This window comes from Panthera uncia (genome assembly GCF_023721935.1).
Source record: "Panthera uncia isolate 11264 chromosome B2 unlocalized genomic scaffold, Puncia_PCG_1.0 HiC_scaffold_24, whole genome shotgun sequence".
Lineage (NCBI taxonomy): Eukaryota > Metazoa > Chordata > Mammalia > Carnivora > Felidae > Panthera > Panthera uncia.
Genome location: NW_026057580.1, coordinates 4,156,539 through 4,177,852, shown reverse-complemented (window position 1 = coordinate 4,177,852; position 21,314 = coordinate 4,156,539). Strand labels below are relative to the sequence as shown.

At 39.3% G+C, this 21,314-nt stretch overlaps 1 protein-coding gene across 3 annotated transcripts in view; it reads right to left on the bottom strand.

The window, feature by feature from the left end:
* BTBD9 (BTB domain containing 9) overlaps positions 1-21,314 on the bottom strand; it is a 413,047-nt gene that overhangs the window by 355,535 nt on the left and 36,198 nt on the right. For all 3 annotated transcript variants that reach the window (XM_049652736.1, XM_049652739.1, XM_049652737.1), the window contains exons 2-6: positions 20,744-20,955; positions 16,810-17,173; positions 15,233-15,497; positions 6,265-6,484; positions 3,369-3,488 (exon numbers count right to left, since the gene is read on the bottom strand). In XM_049652736.1, the coding sequence (XP_049508693.1) occupies positions 3,369-3,488; positions 6,265-6,484; positions 15,233-15,497; positions 16,810-17,173; positions 20,744-20,928 (1,154 nt within the window). In that variant the 5' untranslated portion in view covers positions 20,929-20,955. The remainder of the gene's footprint in view (positions 1-3,368; positions 3,489-6,264; positions 6,485-15,232; positions 15,498-16,809; positions 17,174-20,743; positions 20,956-21,314) is intronic.

The following is a 21,314-nucleotide window of genomic DNA, read 5'->3' as shown; positions in this document are numbered from 1 at the left end:
TGCTGCTAACTGAACTACATTCCACATGATATATATAAATGGCAAATTTTATGCCATATATATTCTGTTACAATAAAACATGTTTTACCAAAATGAAAATACATTAAATCCGTTAGAAACACACCAATACGCAGGTTATGAGATAAAGCAAACCATTTAAGGCATGTTTTGGACTGCTATGTATGGACTGGCAATATGGAAAAGTGTTAAGAAGACTAGGCTCCTGAGGTCAGGAACAGTTTCCTCATAGTGAGAGCCCCCATGGCCAAAGAGGATGGCAAGAACGAATCTCTTTCTCTGAGGGTCAAACACCAGTTGAGAGCCTCAAAAATTAGAAAAATAAATAAATAAATAAATAAATAAAAAAAATTTAAAAATAATAAAAATAATAAAAACAAAAACAATAAAAATAAAAACCACTACTGACCGAGCCTCTCCTTTGGGCCAAGCACTGTACTCAATGTTTGTACATATGCCGTGTCATCTAACTCCCCACAGCAGACCTCATAAATGGTGTTGTGATATTCCTGTTTTTTTGCTGGTGTAGAAAACTAGGGCTTGGAGAAGCACAGCTTAACGAAGATCACCATGCCAGTATTCAGTGAAACCAGAATGTAAGAAGAGCTCTATCTAGCTCCACAGCCCATGGTTTCTATGACACAGCACTGATTTCCGTGCAATCCAGCCAAGACTCAGAGAGAGCCAGTTAGTCTCACACTCCCCAACTCACAGTCTCCTCTTCTGTGCATATAGTTGATGTAATCTTTCATCAACACCTCGTACCCATATCCTTCAGGATTAACCTCAAAATTCAGTTTCCTGATGAAAAACAGGAAGTTACCTCTGCAAACAGTACAGAACCACGTACCACTCCGAGACCTTTCAAGCACTAATATATATTTTAACAAATACGTGGATAAAAAGTGCCAATGAATGTATATACATATTAATGCTGAATCAATTCTCTTCATTACGCAGTCAGGGCCTTGACCCCACGAAACCTGTGCTAACATTTATAGAGTACCTGCTGCATACGAAGTCACAGCCTGAGTACCATGCAAGAATACTGAAAGATTAGAATCCATACTCCTTGCTTCCAAGACTTTGTAATTTTAGTATCAGAGGCAAGACAAATACTCAAAGGACACCGAAAAACAAAGGTGATGTACAAATGTGCAAATTAACTAAATAACGCAAAGTAATTTATATGTACCCAGTAATGTTCCTGGAAGATGTGTATTTAGAACATTGTTTAGACAGTCAACAAATGAGTGTGAAGATAAGAAACACCAAGTATAAGACATCCTTGGATAATCAACTGAGACTTAGTCTTAGGTTCATTTTTAAAGGCTACCAAAATTCCAGTCTATTACAAAAGGCAGTTTATAAAGGAATGTAGTAATTAACATGTAAAAGTGGTTATAAATCTTTTTAAATTTATTTCTTAACTACTATGGATATCAAGATTCTTTCCTTGTCTTGTTATCACCATCTCTAACACTATCTTTGCTCAGTTTTTCTTGACCAGGGCTGGGAACTGGCTATACCAAGACAAAAACCAGCATCATGAATACAGCCAAGCTCTACAACACATAAAAGCTACATCAATAAAAAGCAAGGCCACACAGAAGAGACTAAATAAGGAAAGGGGAGTATAAGTAATACCCATTAGTAAATAAGGTGAAGTATATTTTCTAAAAGCCAGAGATGGCAAATGAAGGCATAAATCTCCCTCCACACGGTGGGAATTTCCGAGGGGGTAAAGCATACAGCCTCTGTCATGGCTACTATTATATTCATGATGATTTGTTCTGGGAGTCCAGTTCCTCTTGTTTCAAATTAAATGCAACCCATACAGTCCTTCAGTCCACATCAGATGCTTTGGTTGCTATGTTGCTTACTTTTTAATCCAATACAACCATAATAACTTGAGTCAATGCAGACTCAATCTTCTCCTTCAAGTTGGGGCCCCTCTGTCACTCTCAAAGTATCCCTAGGCAGCTCTGAGACACAAAATCTTCACTCAATTTCTTGTCCTTCTTTTTTTAATCCATTCAAAACTCCTGATAAAAGAGCAACTGCCAGACCTGCAACACTTTAGTCTCTCTTTGGGGAAATGAAATTGATTTCCTTCATTTTTACACAAGAGGATCCCTGGGTAACAATATTGTGTCCAGTCATACCCATAAAAAAAAAAACAAAAAACAAAAACCAAAAACCAAAAACGCAACATTCTTTACTGTACCAGAAGGCGGAGAGCTTTTGTGGAGTTTCTTTGGTGGAGGTTAAGAATTCAGCCTGATGCTGTTAGGTCCTAAGTTTATTAAGTATAAAGGTTATCTTCTGACCTGGAGAGTAAGTGCTATTGGGCACCCCCATCTGCTCCAAATCAGTCAGCTGGGGTCATGATGAGGGTGGGGATGGGAGTGGGTAAGAGGCCAGGACCACATTGCTCCTGGTTTACACCCCCAAATACCTTTCCTTCTCTTCTTGCCACACCTGACTAAATGAACCAATCATTTTCTGCTTTTGATCTTTTGACTCTAAGATAAGGAATACCTGAGGGCAATTTCCAAAGGGAAAATTACAACAGAAAAGAAAAAAAAAAACAGCAGAACTTTGGGCACCACCTTTTCCAACACCCAAATTCATTAGTTGTATAGGTTTTACAGAATTCAGAAGGTTTAAAAGATGGCCTAAACCTAAAGGAAGAATATGAAATATTAGAACAATAGCTCATCAACATTTTTTAAAAGCAACCTTCTATGGGATTACAATATGTAACAACAATAAGAACGAAGGTGCTCTAGTTGAAGGGAGGGTGTGAGCCTGGAGCCCCACCAGCTCAGCCTCCCCTGCTCCCAGCCCAAACCACTAGAAACACTTGGTTCTGTCAAACTCCACTGATAAGCACCAACCTAGAGAAAGAACACAGCTACTCAGAACATGCACACTAACATATAAAAATCTCCTCCTGGCTCTGAGGACTACCAAGGAAGCCTCCAGAAATATCTCCCATGGCTTTTGCGGGAAGAACACAACCCCTACCAATCACTCTGCTTTCAGTATATAGCATGGAGCTTAAAAAGCATCTCTACTTCTCAGTGTTCGCTCTCCCTTCTTGTTCTTATGGGCCTTCTGCCGAAGTTTGGCACAAAATACTGTGGATAAACAGTTCCGCAGTATACTCTAGAATTTAGATGCTTAATTTTCCATATTTTCTCTAAGTTTTTTACTTGGGATGCATTTAGTAGCTGATATCCTGAAAAAGTCTTCTTCCATGAGACAGAAAAAAATGTAGTCCATTTCTCAAAGTCCAAATCTCCTTAAATAAACATCAAAATCATTAATTAGCCATGAGAACTAACCTGCAGACACGGGCTGGAAAATATAATTTCTGCCAAGAACGACACAGATACTGCGAATGATCAATCACTCTGATCCAATCAAGTTCATCCATTGACACTTCAATGAAGTATGAGTAAGACCTATGAATCAAAAGGAAAAAGGCAGAAAAAACCATATTAAAATAACAAAACCACATTATACTTTAATAAAACGTTAAAGGGTACAAAAACTACAGTATTCACTAATTACATTTTCTGCCTAATGGTCATATTATTCTCCATAACAATCAAATTCAGAAAATAATAACATCTGCATAGATCCCTGTATTGTAGCGTTCACCACAATGTATCGAGATTATCCCTCGGGCACGTCTGTATGCTTTAGTAGACCACAAGCTGCTTAAGAACAAGGATCACGCCATATTCATCTTCACATATTCGGGGTTTAGCACGCTGTTTGGCACATATCTGGCACACAAGACATTTGCTCCTTTTCAAACAGAGCCAGCTACCTTGCTCCTACTACATCAGCAGATTAATAAACCCATGACAAGAGACAGGACAGAAAACAGACAAGTAAGAGGTATGCCTTCTCCTTCTGCCTTCCCTAGTCTGGGTGCTCAGCCCTATTCTCTCAGGAAAGCCAACTCAGAATGGTTCTCAGGAAAGGCCAGCTTATCTCCTGCTCCCTCCCAGTCTCCCACAATCCCATATATACATCCAGCCTGAAGAAAAATAAATGACATGGGTGAAGAGATAATGTGTGTTTCTTTGGGATACAACAAAGAATTTGGCAGCTAATAATCCAGCAGTAATGAAAACAGCCTATCACCCTCCCCTAGTCAGCTACCCTGGACCATTAGATGCTGGTCCCATGCTGAACCAATCTATATTCCCCTGTCGTAAGCCAAATTTAAATTTGAGATGCAGTTATTACTTGTACTGTAATATCAACAGGAACAATCTCGGAAGATTTAGGTGACCATAAATGTCAGCCTGCAACCAACAGTTGTGACCAGAAAAGGTCAGCTTATTTTGTGTCATCCCCTCATTTTCTGCTGCCCCCTCATTCCCATTCATTTTATCGCTCGGTCTCAAACTGGTTATAACCTTTTATTGAACCTCTCTGGGTTATCAGGAATGCAGGATATAACTTTACAACACATGTCAGAATCTTTTGGGCTTAAGATTCTGCATTTTTCACCTTTGCTTAGAATGATAACCACTTCTGTGAGAAAAGAACTGCTCTGTGGAAAAGTTAAGTCCCCCGTGAATGTAAAGCACATACTAAAACAAAGTGGCCCATAAATATTTAACATCATGGAAACGATAATAACTACTTTCAGTTTCAAACATACTAACCTTTTCTTTTATTATCTTTATACTAATTTCATTATTAATTAAATGAGTGAATATACACAAAGCTTTGAGAATAGTACTGATCACATAAAAGTAATGAAAGTGCTATATAAGTATTATTATTGTTATACTGTTATTATTAATCCAGAGACTCTTGGAAATGATATGTGAATTAGCTCCATTTTGCCAACTAAACATCATATTATATCCAACAAGATACATATCAGAAAATACATTCTTTTTTTTTTTTTTTTTGAGAGAGGGATACGGAGAGTGGGAGTGGGGGGGGGGGGGGGGGGGGGGGGGGGGGGGGGGGGCGGAGGATCCAAAGCAGGCTGCACACTGACAGCAGAGACCCCAATGAGGGGACTGAACTCACGAACCGTGAGATCATGACCTGAGCTGGAGTCGGAGGCCTAACTGACTGAGCCACCCAGATTCCCCAGGAAATACATTCTTAATAAAAAAGAAACAGATGAAGATAACCTGGGGACCTTGAACACCTATGCCTATGGGAAACACTGACTCCTACCTCATAAAACTTCCTCATCTTTGGTTCAAATGGCTTAAAAGAGTGATGGCCAGTGGTGCTAAGAGAAATGAATTAACGTGCAAGATTTACAAGGTATCATCACCATTACTATCAAGTCCTCCATACCCAGGCTCAGTGGCATGAGTAGAGCCTAGGAGACTCTGTATAAATTTCTGGGTATGTAGGGTTTAGGTTAATGATGGGCAGTGATGAGAGAGACAGTTCTTGGTCACCTATACTGCTCTAGTACTTCTGAGCATCATGGCTGAACCCTAGAAACCACAGTGGGTGAAAGTGTCAGAGGTGCTAGAAGGAAGGCAGAATCTTGAAGCCACTACAAAACTGGGGGGTTCCTAGCCTGGAGCCCATCAAATTTTTTTCACAAACTTCCTTTGTTTTCAGGATGATTATTTATACATATACTAAAAGAGAACTTATTTTCTTCATTCATAGGGTAAAATGCATTTAAAAGGTTATAATCAAGTAAATAAGTAATGGTAACCCAGGTGGTGAAACACCAACCACTGAAAGTAATATTTTAGACGAGTATTTTTAAAGAGTAGAATGTTCACAACTACAAAGTGAAGTCAGCCTTCAGACATCGAATCTTCATTTTATAAAACTACACGGTTTTACAGGTTTTTGTTTTGTGTATGTACGTGTGCGTATAACTAGTTAAATATATACAAAGTTGGATAATTACATCTATACTAGATATATGCAAAGATTATTAATGGCTGGCAAGATTACTAACAATTTCTATTCTTTGTGCTTTTCTATATTTTCTATGTTTTCCATGATAAACACATATTCATTACTTTTATAAACAGAAAAAAAGCAAAAAATGTTTTTTAAAAGGAATATAGCCTTTCACTCTTCTCCCAGAACTAAACTTCAGGAGAAATGGCAAAACAATCCCAAGGAAATAAAGCATCAAACTGTAAAACCAAAGGAGATGACCACAAAATGAGGCCAATTCAATCAAATATAATGTCATTTTCTGTCCAAGTCATGTTAATCACTCACCGGCTATCTCGGTCCCACAGGAGTATCCGTATGTGATTGATAATAGATGGCTGACCTAGCTTAATCTCAATGCCAGAACGGCAGTCATCATCAATTGGGTGCCTAGAAAATCCATGATCCAAATCATAATTTTGAGTATCACCATCTAATAAGGCAGACTTCAGCTCCCCTTTTACAACCTGGGCTCCATACTTCATAGTTGCAATATTTTCTTCTGGTACTACAATTAAAAATAGGAAAGCAAGGTTAATGGTTACTTAGTAAATTATTCTATATTGTAGGGAAAAAGACAAATTCTAACATTCTAGTTGATTCTATTATGTGCATTTAATCAAAAGTGGCAGAAACAAGTCTATAGAGATAGAAGACATGGAATGTCTACGAGGGTTAAGATACCACCTACCATTTAGATTTAATGACGCCAGCATAGCCACAAAGTGCCTAAGACTAGTGCTACGAGGAAGAAGCTGATAATAGTAGGAAAAAAAAACAGGTACTAGGGCAAATAAACCAGCTCTGCAGAGTTCACTCTATTAGGAGCTTTAATTTACTATCTACAGGACAAAAATGCCATATAAGATGACCTGTACCCGCCATCTGGACATATAAAAGCAAAGCAGAGAGGTCAGATATCTGATAAGACAACAGAAGAAGACACGTTCCAATACAGCGGAGATACTGGACACGAACCCTACACACAGACATGCTGAAGCAGTTAATCTAGCTAACAACAGTATGTTTAAAAGAAGATCTATTTTTACTTTAATTGAGATTTTTAAAAACGGAAATTCAGTCTGTCATCAAAATCATTATTATGGTTATAATTAAGCCCCCTCCCCTCTCCAACACTACTAGATTTATTAAGTGTCATTTGTTCCTGGAACTCTGAAGTCCTCTATGCAAAGGCTGCTTCACAGAGCTAGAGCGTGTTTTCTAGGTGCCGACATTCTGACTGACACTCTCTGCGGAAAGACAGGAGGCAGCATAAAGCAGATGTTGAGAGCCTGAGCTTCAAGGTCAGAGTTCAAATAGGGGCTACACCTTTAACGAGGCAAATGACTCTGGGGAAGTTACCTTCTCAGAACTTCAGTTTCTCAAGAAGGCAGTATCTAGACCCAGATGTTTTTGTTTATTTGTTGCAAGGATTAAATGAGATAATGTTTGTGAAGCACACAATAAGCTCTCTAAGAAAAAACATCATCATTATTATTATGAAACATATACTAAAAAACAGACAATAATAAGAGAACTAAGTAAGTTCACAGACTGTAAACAAATACTGAATTCTCACAGTACAAGTACATCTCAACTATGTGATTTGAATAGGGGAAAGTGTGAGCTTAATTAGACTCTTAGCGAAAGGGGGTTAATTCATCACTGCATATTTCTTCCAAAATGTGGGTTTTAAAAACATTTTTTGGGGCAGCTAGGGGGCTCAGTCAGTTGGGCATCTGACTTCAGCTCAGATCATGACCTTGCGGTTCGTGAGTTCGAGCCCTGCATGGGACTCTGCAGTGACAGCTTGGAGCCTGGACCCTGCTTCAGATTCTGTGTCTCCCTCTCTCTCTCAGTTCCTCCCCCACTTGCACTATCTCTCTCTCTCTCTCTCAAAAATAAGATAAAAAAAAATTTTTTTTAACATTTTTCAAATGAAGCCAGGCAAAGGGAGTGGCTCCAGAAGATAACAATAAATGCTGCTGACAATGGGGACTGGACAGGTTTAGTTAACTTGCAAAAGGCTAAGGCAACTCAGAAAAAAACAAAAGAAAACAAAACCTAGTCAGGCTCAACCTTTTTCGTGATGAAGTGATACAGGTTTAGAATTTCCTGAGTTCTCTTAGTTCATGGTAATCATATATATGCATTCTTGTAGTCTGCTTCCAGGAGCCCTGCCTGCCACCTGCCTTGTAAGGGTTTCTGATGGGAAGACACACTTACCCCTCTCTCCAAACCCTTCCCAATAGGGTCGCCTGAGACTCAGAGGGAAGAAAACAGAGCCTGGTACGGTTTAAAAAAAAAAAGAAAGTTGGATTTAAAGTGAGAAAACCTAAGTCTAAGACTCAGGCTCTACTCCCCACTCCCCCTGAGTGAGGCCTGCCAGTCTCTATGGATCGGTTTTCTCATCTACAAATAATGCTGTGCCCAACCCACTCACTGGATTACTGTAAAGATCATACTACAAATAAGATATGCTACAGGATCATGGGAAGTGTAAAGCATTCAAACAGTCAAAAAACCCTTACCGAGGACTCAATCTGTACCAGGTACCCTGGAATGCCTCAGAAAGGAAGACAGAGATGGGCCCTGCCCTCCTGATGCCTCCAACCAAGAAATGGAGCTTTTCATAAAGCAAGCAAAAACTTCCAATCTCCACTTTTCAGTGCTAATAATGCGTAACACTGGGTAAAAAGAGGTATTTTCTCCCTTACTGCTCAGTGTAAAATGGGGGGGGGGGGGACTGAAGCCCGTTGCTGCAGACCACTGGAACCCATCTCCACCAGTTCTGCCACCACCAGTCAAGACCAAGCCAAGAAGGGGGGAACTCAAGCTTTCCGACTTAGAAATGGCTGCCACCCTTTGATTTTCTCTAAACACAAGCATCTTCTTCTCTAAAATTTATCAAGCTCGCAACAACACACTAGGCATAAGGGTTTCAAGTGACTGTAACTAAAAGTCTAAAATGGAAATGAAAGTGCTACTGCAAGTCTAAAGTCTTCTTCTGAAGTTTATTTCAAGGGCGCTTGAGAACTTTTCTAACTGTTCTTGACACAGATTCCCTGAAAGTATCTTTCACTTTAAAATGGAGAACACTTACACAAGTGGCAAGCCTCTCATGGTGACCATAATCGGAGTATCTCACGGGATAAAAACACAACCCCCAAGTATTTGTGCGTGTCTATGTGCACGTGCGCACACCTGCACACCTGCACAAGACCCACAGTTAAAGGTAAGAAGAAAAGTGACCATAAATGTATTCTTACTGCCTAATATCTATCAGTCGAGAAAAGAGCTCTCAAAAAATATAGGGTGTTAGAGATTAAACACATAGCAGGTAACAACAGTTTTCTTAACATTTGTGATTTTTGATACACTGTACAAACATGAAGAAAAAAAATAAGCTTTGAATTTCCACAGGTAGGCAGAAACAAGCCAAGTATTAGAAAGAAAAGCTAAGGAGAAATGGAGTAGGACCTGCTGCTAGCGACACAGTGCCAAAATCTGAGTGGTTCTAGGTTAATTATCTTGTGTTTTTCTTTAGTTGTGTTATGTTCTTACTCCTCCTTTATTGAACTTTCTATTACATCTAGGCTGAGATAGCTGTCCACCCCTGATGGGTCATTTGGAGCCATACCTGGTTCTCTGCCCACTGCAATCTCTTTACCTAATTCTGTGCCCCAATCATCTTCTACTCCCCAACCTGAAAACCCTGAAAAAAATGTGTGGCTCCTCCCTTCCAACACGTATGGCACTACACGTGGCCTTCTTGACAACTCTTGTCTTCCCTTGACTCGCCCCATTATCTCCACTCTCTGCAGGCCTCCTTTCCACATTTAACAGTACTGGTGCTCAAACACACCAAACACAAAACAGAGATAGAAAATAACCCCGGCAGGAGACTTTACCGAAGAGCACCGGCCTCCTGAGTCAGAGCAGCACTGGTTCCAGCTCAGGCATTGATTTCACTCAGTAACTTTAGGCAAGTTACTTATAAAGATCACAGAATGAAAACTTCTAAGAGCCGAATGGGACCTTCATCCTATTTATTTAAAGAAAAAAATTTCTAAGCTGCCTTCTGTGTGCTGGACTGTGCTGGACTCAGAAGCTCACCATCTAATACAGACAAGTGCATATCAGACATGAAATGCCTCCACAGAAGAACACTCAGGAGAGATTCTTTGTGAACCCCCCTAGTTTACAGATGAAGATACTACGAACTATAGAAGATAAATAAAAGAGGAGTCAAAGGGTTGTGAAAGTATTAAAGGTTCACTGCTGTTATTATAGCCTATATGTGACAGGTGAGACATTTTGAAATCTAGTCTAGAAGCAAGGGATGGATCCATTCAGTCACTCATTTACTGTGAAAAGTCTAGATTTGGGCACTGTGCTAGGTGCTGGAAAAACAGAGGTGAAAGGCATAATTACAGTCCTCAGGAAGCTCAGTCTTGTAGGAATCTAGGCAAGAAAAGCAAGAGGGGCAAGCTTTCTCCATCTGAGTTACTGGAAACTATAAGAAGGGCTACGTGGTACCATGTACCTACAGCACAGATTTAAACACACACACATATTTACATATCAACCAATAATTTAACTTAGCAGTCCTATGAACAGACTGACTTTTACTCAATAAAGAAATTTTGAGAATGGAAGTTGTGATAAGCTCCCTGCTATAAACATGAAGAAGCAATATATTACTGTACCTTTTCTCAAAGTCTAAAACCTAAGACATGCAATACAAAGTACAACTCAGCCCAAACAGAAAAAGCACTAACTTTCAAGGTAGAAAGGGCTCCATAAGACAAAACTAAGCATTAAAGGAATGGTTTGAGTGCTAGTAGTTCAAATACCCTAAGGGGGGAAAAATAATTTCATTAAAAATTAATTCCTTTTCCCCAGGTGTATGTATAAAACTAGTCAAAACCACCTTCTCAGGAAGACTAACCATCAATGGTAAATTAAAAGCATCCTTTGGGTACCCCCCCCTTTTTTTAAGGAGGAAAAAATTGCTGCAATTTGGTTAAAATCCCCAGGATATACAGCTTTAAGTGTACAACTTTCCAGAAACTAATATTAATAAACTCCAAGTAAGACCATTAGTATCTGTGCTGCCCCTAGTCCAGAACAGAACCTCTCCACAGTTCATGAAAAGTCCCCAAAGACACAGAAACTATACCCTGGGAAAACAATGACACAAACAAATTTGGTCAATAGTTTCAAAATAAGCAGAACTATTGTTCCAGAACAGCCCAGGAACAGTTCTCAAATTTTAGACCCTTTTTTCCTAACAGTGAAGAAATGTGATAAAACAATATGTTTGGATAACATTTACCTAGAAAATAACCTATATTTTTAGTATCTGATAGGAAAGTGATATGCATCCTTAGTATTGATAGTACTGATTTTGCTATCCATATAGTTAAAAAGTCTGAAAAACAGCCTGCTATTTTTTCATTTCTCAAGTTCACAAATTAGATAAAAGATTCCCAAACATTTGTATAATCTCTTCCTTGAGACCCCACTGAATTATTCCAGAATGAAGAATTTAATACTTATGAGTAGTTAAGTACAGTAAATATATCATTCCAGAACTGAGTAGTCCCTTTCATGGTGATTTCATGGGTTTATTATAACCCATGCCTAATACCTATACTTATCAGTTGGTCAATTCTAAGCTACCATTAACTATGTGAAATGTCCAAAGCATCTCCCTCCCACAAAAATGTACCAAACCTGTCCTAACAGCAAATCCAGTTACAGGGTCTTCCCAACACCTCAAACCAAAGCCAGGGCAAGAAGGGGAAAAAAGAAACTTATACAAGAGGATCTGACAATGAGAACTTAGAAAGTCTAAAATTATATTACTTATCTTGTTATCTCTCCCCCGTCCACCCTCCCACACTTTAATCCAAGGCTGACCCTCAACTAGGACCACTCTCTAGCACCTCCAATCTCCACCCGGACCTCCCTCGACCTATTCCCTCTGGCTACCAAACTATTTCTCGACTGCCTTTCATCCAATTTACACACTGGATGGTCAACACATGGTACTTACTATCTTTTCAAACCTATGGCCTAATTCCCCCCGTTTAGTCAAGCTTCTGCCCAGTCTACTCAGCAACCCACCACAATTTATACCCCAAGGTTTTCTCTCAATTCTCGTTCTTCTTATATCTCAGCATCACTGGACACCTGTGACCACCCTCTCCATATAAAAGTTCTCTCCTCTGTCGGCTTCTGTAACCCTACCCCGTTTTCTTCCTACTTAATTCTTCCTTCTCTACCTTTAGCCCCTTGGCTAAAGCTCTTCTCCAAGTCTCAGACTTTGATCTTCACTTCTTTCTCTACACTCTAGCCCAGGTTTCAACTCTTTCTTCACCAGTTCTGATTGCTTCCTAAACTCCAGTAACATGCTTGCACTGCTCTTAGACATTTCTCCTTGAGTTCATGCACCAAGTGTCTCCTATATGGTATAGAATATGTTAAAGGGCACAAAGATTAACAGGCCTTACAAAGATCATCTCTGCCTTCAAGGACCAAAGACAAACAAAAAATTTTAAAACAATGTGACCAGTGTGATAATTCCTACAGAGACACATAAAGATGAGGAAGAATACAAATAATGATAATATAAACAATCATTTCCTTGATTGAGCTTACAGATGTTATTTGCATGCATTATTTCTTTTTTTTTTTTTTAAATGTTTATTGATTGATTGATTGAGAGGGACAGACAGTATGCAAGCAGGGGAGGGGCAGAGAGAGAGGGAGAGAGAGAATCCCAAGCAGGCTGCGCACCAAGAGTGGAGCCTAACATGGGGCTCCATCTCACAACTGCAAGATTCATGACCTGAGCCAAAATCAAGTGTCCAATCGCTTAACCGAATGAACCACCCAGGCATCCCTGCACACGTTATTTCAATTAATTCTCATAACAATATAAGGAAATGTTAAAACCAAAGGTAAAATTCCTTATGTAACTTAATACCAGGTCACACAACTAGTAAGTGACTCATTCCGGATTTGAGGTCAAACTTGTCTGGCTCCAAAGCCAGTGCTTTTTTTTCTGTGCCCAATGAAAAGGAATCTAAATCTGATGGGTCAGGAGAGAAGTCCAGACTAAGGACACCTATTTAAGATCAGTCAGTTTTCAAGAGAATGTCTGAGCCATGGTCAAGGAAAAGATCATTCAGGGAAATGACTAACATGAGACAGATCTCAGAGTACTAAGATGTTCCAGAAACCCTCAAACTCAGTAAGTCTAAAAACAAGCTCAGCATCTTTGGAGAACTACCACATTTCATCAATTCTAAGACAGAGTTTTTCTTTTTTTTTTTTTTTTTAACGTTTATTTATTTTTGGGACAGAGAGAGACAGAGCATGAACGGGGGAGGGGCAGAGAGAGAGGGAGACACAGAATCGGAAGCAGGCTCCAGGCTCCGAGCCATCAGCCCAGAGCCTGACGCAGGGCTCGAACTCACGGACCGTGAGATCGTGACCTGAGCTGAAGTCAGATGCTTAACCGACTGAGCCACCCAGGCGCCCCATAAGACAGAGTTTTTCAAATTTTAACATTTCTGAAGTTGAGACACAGACATGATGGTATGTCATGGTTTAACTGGCAATACTGTTTCCTTTCTTAGTGGTACATAACACAATGGGACCTCAAAACTTCTGGTTTCTTAGATTTGATAAAATATGGTTAACTTCCTCCTAAACTTAATCCTCAGATTTAAATCCCTTAAATCACCAAGATCTGATTTTTTAGAATACAAAATTTCCATCTTCCCTACTACCACTCTAGTTTATCAACCTTACACAAGTCAGACACCTACCCAGCTGGTCTCCCTGAATCATTTTTCACTATTTCAAATCAACAAGTATTACATCATGGATCAATCTTTCAAGACCACCACCATACTCATGTCTCTCTTCCTCTTGAAAATTACCTTCTGGTTGTGTATAAGCCAGATTCCAAGCTACTTTGAAAGACTTCTATGATTTTGCCTGAGCTGACCATTACAGCCTGTGTTGTTTATCAATGCAAGCCTTCTACCTCTAGCTGAGCTTTCCTGATGACGGTCCTTGAAATGTCCCACCTCGGCTCTCAGTCATAACCAGTCCTCCCCTGTGAATACACTCTGCCCCAATACCCCTCGCATCAAATGTTAGGATTCATCTCAGGCTTCATAATTTCCATGAAATCTCCCTCAACCCTTCTGAACCTAGATTCCCCTTAGAAGTTCACAGCATGGGCTTGTCTTAAACACTGTTGTACTGAACTTTTCATGGGAGTAGATCTTATTTCCACAAGGAAATTAAAAAGGCTCAAATGCAGAGACTATTTTGCATTTACACACACAGCGTAGTGGTTAATTACACAGCCTACCTAGTAGGTTTGACTCTCAGCTCTGTATCTTTCTGTGTGACCTTCAGCAAATTATTTAACCTCTCTGTGCTTCAGTTTCCTCATTTGTGAAATGGAGCCAATAATGGTAGCTACTTCAAAGGGTTGTTTTCAGAATTAAATGATCATGTAGAGGGGCGCCTGGGTGGCTCAGTAGGGTGAGTGTCTGACTTCAGCTCAGATCGTATCTCACGATTCATGAGTTTGAGTCCCATCTCAAGTTCTGTGCTAACAGCTCCGAGCCTGGAGCCTGCTTTAGATTCTGTGTCTCCCTCTCTCTCTGCCCCGCCTCCACTTGCACTTGTCTCTCTCTCTCTCTCTCTCAAAAATAAACATTTAAAAAAATGATCATGTAGAACTATTACTGATATATATATATAAGCACCTTGTAAGTGTTAACCACTATTATATTTATTAATGAGAAAAATCACATAAGTGTTGGAAATGTAACACAAGTGTTAGCTACTATTATTATTTAGAATATCCATGTTCACAGGACCTAAAATAGTAAGTGTGTAGCACATACTCAGTGCTGATGTGATGAAGGAAGGCACGAAAGGTCTTAGCATGAGAAGCTGTTTGGGAAAGTGTCTATTTCTGACATTTTAGGGAACAGCTAAAGAAATCCATCCAGAAATGGCAAGAAATTGCTATTTTGGGGTCTGCAAAGGCTCATCAGTCTCTGGAGGAATTAAGAGGAGAACAACAGGAAGCAGAGCTGTATGTTCTTAGACCCACACACCACATATACCTGCAACTAGAGTTTTGTGGCTCGTTTTGTAGCTGAAACTCTCAGACGAGGGAGAAAACTTCCTAAGGAACGCAGGATAAGCAGGTACTCACTGAGCATGCCTCTGTAATTGAGGTCCATATCCCGGCTCTCAGATCGAACTTTAATAGCATCCAGAATGGCATCAGGAGACAACAGTCCTGAAGGCCTCACAACATTCAGAAGTTCAGTGAGGCTCATCAGAGGCAAACGCACAGCCTGCATGATTTCAGCATGATTCTCCTTTGAATTGTGCTTACACCAATTTAACAAGGCTAGGAAGATATCTTTTTCGGGAGCTGCAAATGAATCTCTTAATACGATGTTTAAAAGTGCTGTCTGAAAAGGACAAAACAAAAAATTCCAGTTATCAAGGAGCTCAACCATGTGTATGATCAATCAGCAAAATGTTACAGAACTGCAGGTATCACTTATATCTCAGCAACTCTCTTTGACCATCTTCTTTCTTTAACCTTCGTGCCATATACTCTCTTGCCCATAAGGGCTCCATGAATAGCCACGGGCATCTTTAACCACTACACCAAATGTCTAGTTTTTCCAACACATCCTCTGTGCACCTATCTTCAATAAAACAAGAAGAAAAATAGCAGCATGGGGAGCTGTCATTCCATGCAGGTTCTTCAGGAGAGTTTACATTTAGAAGTCAGTCAGCGGTGCCTGGGTGTTTCAGTCGGTTGAGAGTCCGACTTCGGCTCAGGTCATGATCTCGCGTTCGTGGGTTTGAGCTCCACATCGGGCTCTGTGCTGACAGCTCAGAGCCTGGAGCCTACTTTGGATTCTGTGTCTCCCTCTTTCTCTCTGCCCTTCCCCTGTTCACATGCTGTCTCTCTCTGTCTCTCAAAAAAAAAAAAAGTTAAAAATTTTTTTAAGTCCGTAAGATACAGCTGGAATTTAAAATTCGAAATCTTTTGCTCCACAGCATCACTGCACTCCCATATTTTTGGTTCTCAGATTTCTAGACTGACCTCCAGTAACCTTGGTGTGACCCTTGAAGACCCTTGCCTCTAAAAAGTAAGTAGGATAATAAAAATCATAGTTTACACTCAAGCCAAAATACATAGCTTTCAAATAGGTTTTTTCATGTGAAATATTCAGGTTCTAGGACGAACACAAAAAAGGAAAGGGGAGACAACCACCAGGGTTCAGAGAATGATTTTGAGCAAAATAATGTGACTATTTTTTTCAGCCAGCAAAACAAAACAAAACAAAACAGCAGTGACTTAAAGACATCCAATGATACATCAGATCTCTTTTATGAATTTTCCCTCCCATAATACAGAATTATTAGTTGCACTCTCTGTTGGAGAAATACAAAACCAAAACATAGTATGCAACACCACAAAGGAACCTATTTGACTATCATCACACTGATGATACCGCTCTGTAGCACAGTCTCTTTTACACTTAGAACCTACCAGAAGAATCTTAAAAAAGAAACCAAAAGCAATTTGCCTCTCTTTTATATGATCTACACAGAGTCTCAGTAGCCAGAGGCAGGTGGCTAGACAGATGACCTCTTCTAGACCGATGATTTTTACTTTTTTTAATCTCAGTCTATTGTTCTACTCTTACAGCACAGATCTAAATTGTACAGGGCATGCCTGTTAAGTTCTTGCAGATGATGACACACCTTAGAAAGAGAGAGGAAGCCTTCACTTGAGAGCACCTCCTGAGCATTTCTGTCCATAAACAAGCAGCACATGCAAGTTAACTTGGGAAGTGAGTAGAGGCTGGCAACATCAAAAGTCATGCAGACATTCTGAATGTTAAGTATGGTGCAGAGATACTCAGAGGTAGAGTCCTCCAGCTCTGGAAATCCATATTTATGAGCTAGGCTCAGAAAGTCCAGCAACACCTCCTCCTTCTCATCTGTCAGCGTTGCCCGCCCGGTGTAGATGTATTTTAGCAGCATTGTGAATGCTTCTGCAGTGGTGTCTTGAAGAGGGATTTCTGCTTCGGGCTGAGATTCTCGCATCCCACCATACAGTAACGCTCTGCACATGAGAGAAGAAATGCGTAAGGAAAGACTCCAATAAGATTTGCCACAATATCATGAAACGATGGTTAGCAGCATTATGCAAACGTAAATTTGTTTAGTGACACAAAGATTCAGGTGAAGAAATGCATAGTAATCACTTTATTTCTCTAAAGGAAGAGAAATTATTTATATAAACTATTTTGGATTAATTCCATAAACAATTGGACTAATGAAATTATCTTGAGACCTCAAATATGTAATAAACATTCATTAAACAGAAAGATGAAAGTACTCTTTTGAAAGAAACAGCAAAATCCGTATAAACATATTAAAGGTAGATAAGGATGTTTAAAAAATAAAAATCTGTAGGAAAAGATATAATCAGATAAAAACAATTACAGACACTCAGATGCCATTCTCCCCTGTCAGACTGGCAGAAATTAAAAATCCTGTTAACTATTCAGTGCTGCAAAAGCAATAGAAAAACAAGTTCTCTCATGCACTGCTTTGAGCCTATAAATAGGCACCCTTTTGGAGAAAGTAATTTAAGTAATCTGTTAGGACTCAATTCTAGAGAAATAATACAGCAAAGCAAAGATATATCTTAAGAATGTATACTGAAACAATGAAAATGTTGAAAAAAAATTGTAAATGTCCATCAACAGAAATGCACTTAAAAAAATGGATATATGCATTCTATACAGCTATTACAGAGATAAAGAAAATCAATATATACAGTCTTGGAAGATGTCCAGGATACGGTAGATAAGTCAAGTTGTAGACCCACATGGGTTGCATGGAAAAAAGCATATACCACATAATTACACGTGTATGCACATAGGTAATGTGGATATATCTATTTATATTGAGAAAAATCAGGGGAAATTCATCTTACACTATTAACAGAGGTTGTCTCTGGGGAATGGGATTAGATGGCTGGTAGGGAAGGACTTCCATTTGTTACTTTATAAATTAAAAATGAAACTGGTGATGGGATTATGGGTGATTTAACTTTTTTTTTTCTCCTGTCTTTTCAGTATTTTTCAGATTAAAAAAAAATCCCCATATTATTGCTTATCTGCTCATCTAAAAAATGAAAACCAGACAATCCAGTCAGGCAATGAATTTGAATTTCTACTTCTATTACTACAGGAGGAATAATATGAGCCAGTTAAACCTCTAATCCATCAGGAAAGAAAGGGCAGCCAGAGGAGGACCAGGGAGGAGTGCAGAAAAGGATAGTACAAGTGAGAAAGGAAATGTGTAAAAGTGAAAACAAGACAATAAGGAGGGGAAAAAGAGACTCCCCCTGCTCCTAAGATTCTCAGAGCAGGACTAGCATTTCAAGGGTTCCCTCCATACCTGCTGGAACTTCTCCCACCCTCCCCAGGCCAACTTGGCATTCTGGCTTGCCTCAGGGCAACAGCTGAAACCATCCAGGCAAAGATTCACAAATATTCTGAGCATACTTCTTCACCCGGTTATATACTCTGCCTAAAAACACTCTTAAAGGTTTTCATTAATCCAGAGAGCACCCCACCCTGACCTTAAAATTACTAGATTAAAGAATACTTTCCTAGGGAGGGCTCACCAAGACTTACTCCCCCTGCAGAGTGATCCATGGTATTTACCTAAATTCTCAATACTTTAAAAGTGGTTTTCATGGGGCTCCCTTAGAACACTAAATATGAACCCCCAACTTGTGAAAAATCCCCTCTTGTACAGTTAGTTTGTCCTTATGTGGGAATTGATAGGCTTTATGACAACACTAGGGCCTCTCTTAAATTTCCTTTGCATATGAACAGTGTCCGCAATGAGAATCTAAGACAGCTTTGGTAATGACTCTGAATTGAGCCTAGTGAGCCATCATAGATTATAAATGTTTAATATCCACAAAGAGACACCAAGAACAAGTTCAGTAAGCGAGGGGAGTACATTCCATTCATTCAAAATGATCTTCAAATTTCTAAAAGTATGTGAGTTTCTTTTAAGAATATCCTGAACATTTAAAGGTACCCACACACAGTTGTCTCAAATCATCTTTGAAAGAAGAGAGGCATATAATATTAACAAATATAAAACATAAGGCTGAAAAGTTCTGACCTAATAAGGAATGGTCTCTCAAACACTTTAATAGTAATGAGTGGACCAAAAGTAAGAAAAGGGACAGAAACACAAAGGAAAAGTGTGCAGAGGATAGAGGCTGGTAACGAATAATGACTAGACCAAGGCCAGCAGTCAGGGTTGAGCTGACCACCAGCAGGGGGAGTAGGACAGTGTGCGCTCTCTTTTCGAAGCTCCTGGCTTTATTGACAGTGGCATTTTATATGTACAAAATGGAATGCTCTAAAAATGTTTAAAATGTACTAAACGCGTTCTAGATAAATGGTAAATATTTCCAAGAGACTCACTTCACAACAGTGTGTGTGTGTGACTCTAGATACTGTTCTGTTGACTTACTTAAGTCTAATTGTAAAAATCAGACTACAGTTTTCACTAGAAGGTAACTGAAATTTTCTCTAAGCCTTTGGTATCTTAATTTTTAGATATCAAGTTTCCCAGGTAAATCCATGATTTTATGGATATGGACTCCATGGACTCCAAGGATTTATCAAGGATAAATTATCACTCAGTCTATAATTCAGTGGTGATTCCCATTTAACAATTATTAGGTAAAATGTAGAGTCATTAGAGCTTAGCTTAACAATCTTAAGCCTGGAAGCTAAAGGTCTGAGTAACAGACAACAGTTATGTATAAGGAGGATTAAAAAAAATTTTTTTTTAATGTTTATTTACTTTTGAGAGAGAGAGAGAGGAGAGAGAGAACTTGTGCGAACGGGGGAGGGGCAGAGAGAGGGAGACACAGAATCCCTCTGGGGAGGAATCCCTGGAGACACAGGCTCCAGACTCTGAACTGTCAGCACAGAGCCCAATGTGGGGCTCAAATTCACAAACCATGAGATCATGACCTAAACTGAAGTTGGACACCTAACCAAATGAGACACCCAGGCACCCCAAGGAGGATTTTTTTACATTAGTCCATAAATATTTTGCTTAGTTTTAATTCTAATGTAACTATGAAACTTCCTTTCAATAAATGAATTCCCTTTAATCTAATGGGATTGCCAAATGCATATCTTAGAGATAGATCTGTTGGGTTACCTGAGTCTCAGTGGTCTGAAACTAAGAGGTATACATATTTACTAGCAAGTCCAGAGGTCAGTCTACCCACACAACAAGAAGCCTATCTGCCAATAAATCAATAAATCAGCTGAAGTTCAACTGTGAGAAGCAGGTGAGGGCAACAAAGATTCAGCCTGAGAAATATTCTCAAGACCTTGAAAAATGGTTGGTGTGAGACTGTCTAGCCTGGAAAGCCTTCTATCCCACTAATTCTCAGATGGTTTCTGAAGGAAAAGGTGATTAAAAAGTAACAAAAAGTCTACAAAGATGGAATTCTTACAGATGCTGAATTGAAAGACTGCTAGAATTTATTGTTATGCTTTGTTACATATTTTTCATAGAGTAGAAAATACCAGTGTTTTCCACAAGTAACTTGAATCTTCAAAAAGTAATATACACTTACCGAAAATATTGGCACCTCGCTGCTAAAATTACCCTGTGGGCAGGAAAGCGTTTCTTTTCCACAACAAATGTGACGTCGCCATATTCTTCCCCTATCAGCAAGGCACCAATATGTTCAGACAAAATGTGCACATGATCAATTTCACCCACAGCAGTAAAGGGGCGAAGAGGGTGACTGTTACTCATCTTGTAGAACAGGTGATAATCGCTGATCTGTTATATAAAGGAGGGATAAGAATTAGTGGGGGAGAGGGAAGTATACTTAGAAAATCACATACCACAAACATAGCTAAGCAAGAATTTAAAGTACTTTAAAAAAATTCACATGAGAGAGATTTTATCATTACTGGTATCTTTATCAACCAATTTATTCTGGGAAGTAATTGAGCCTGACTCCATTAATTCCATTCCCTTCAATGTCTTATCACACTAGGAAAACAAAAATGCCAGGTCTTCCAATACAAAAGAACTTGGAGCCATCATATTCTAGAAAACTATGCCCAAATACAGGCCCCTTATTTATCAGAACCTCAGGAAAGGAAAATCAACAACCAGAAGAACTCCTCTTTATA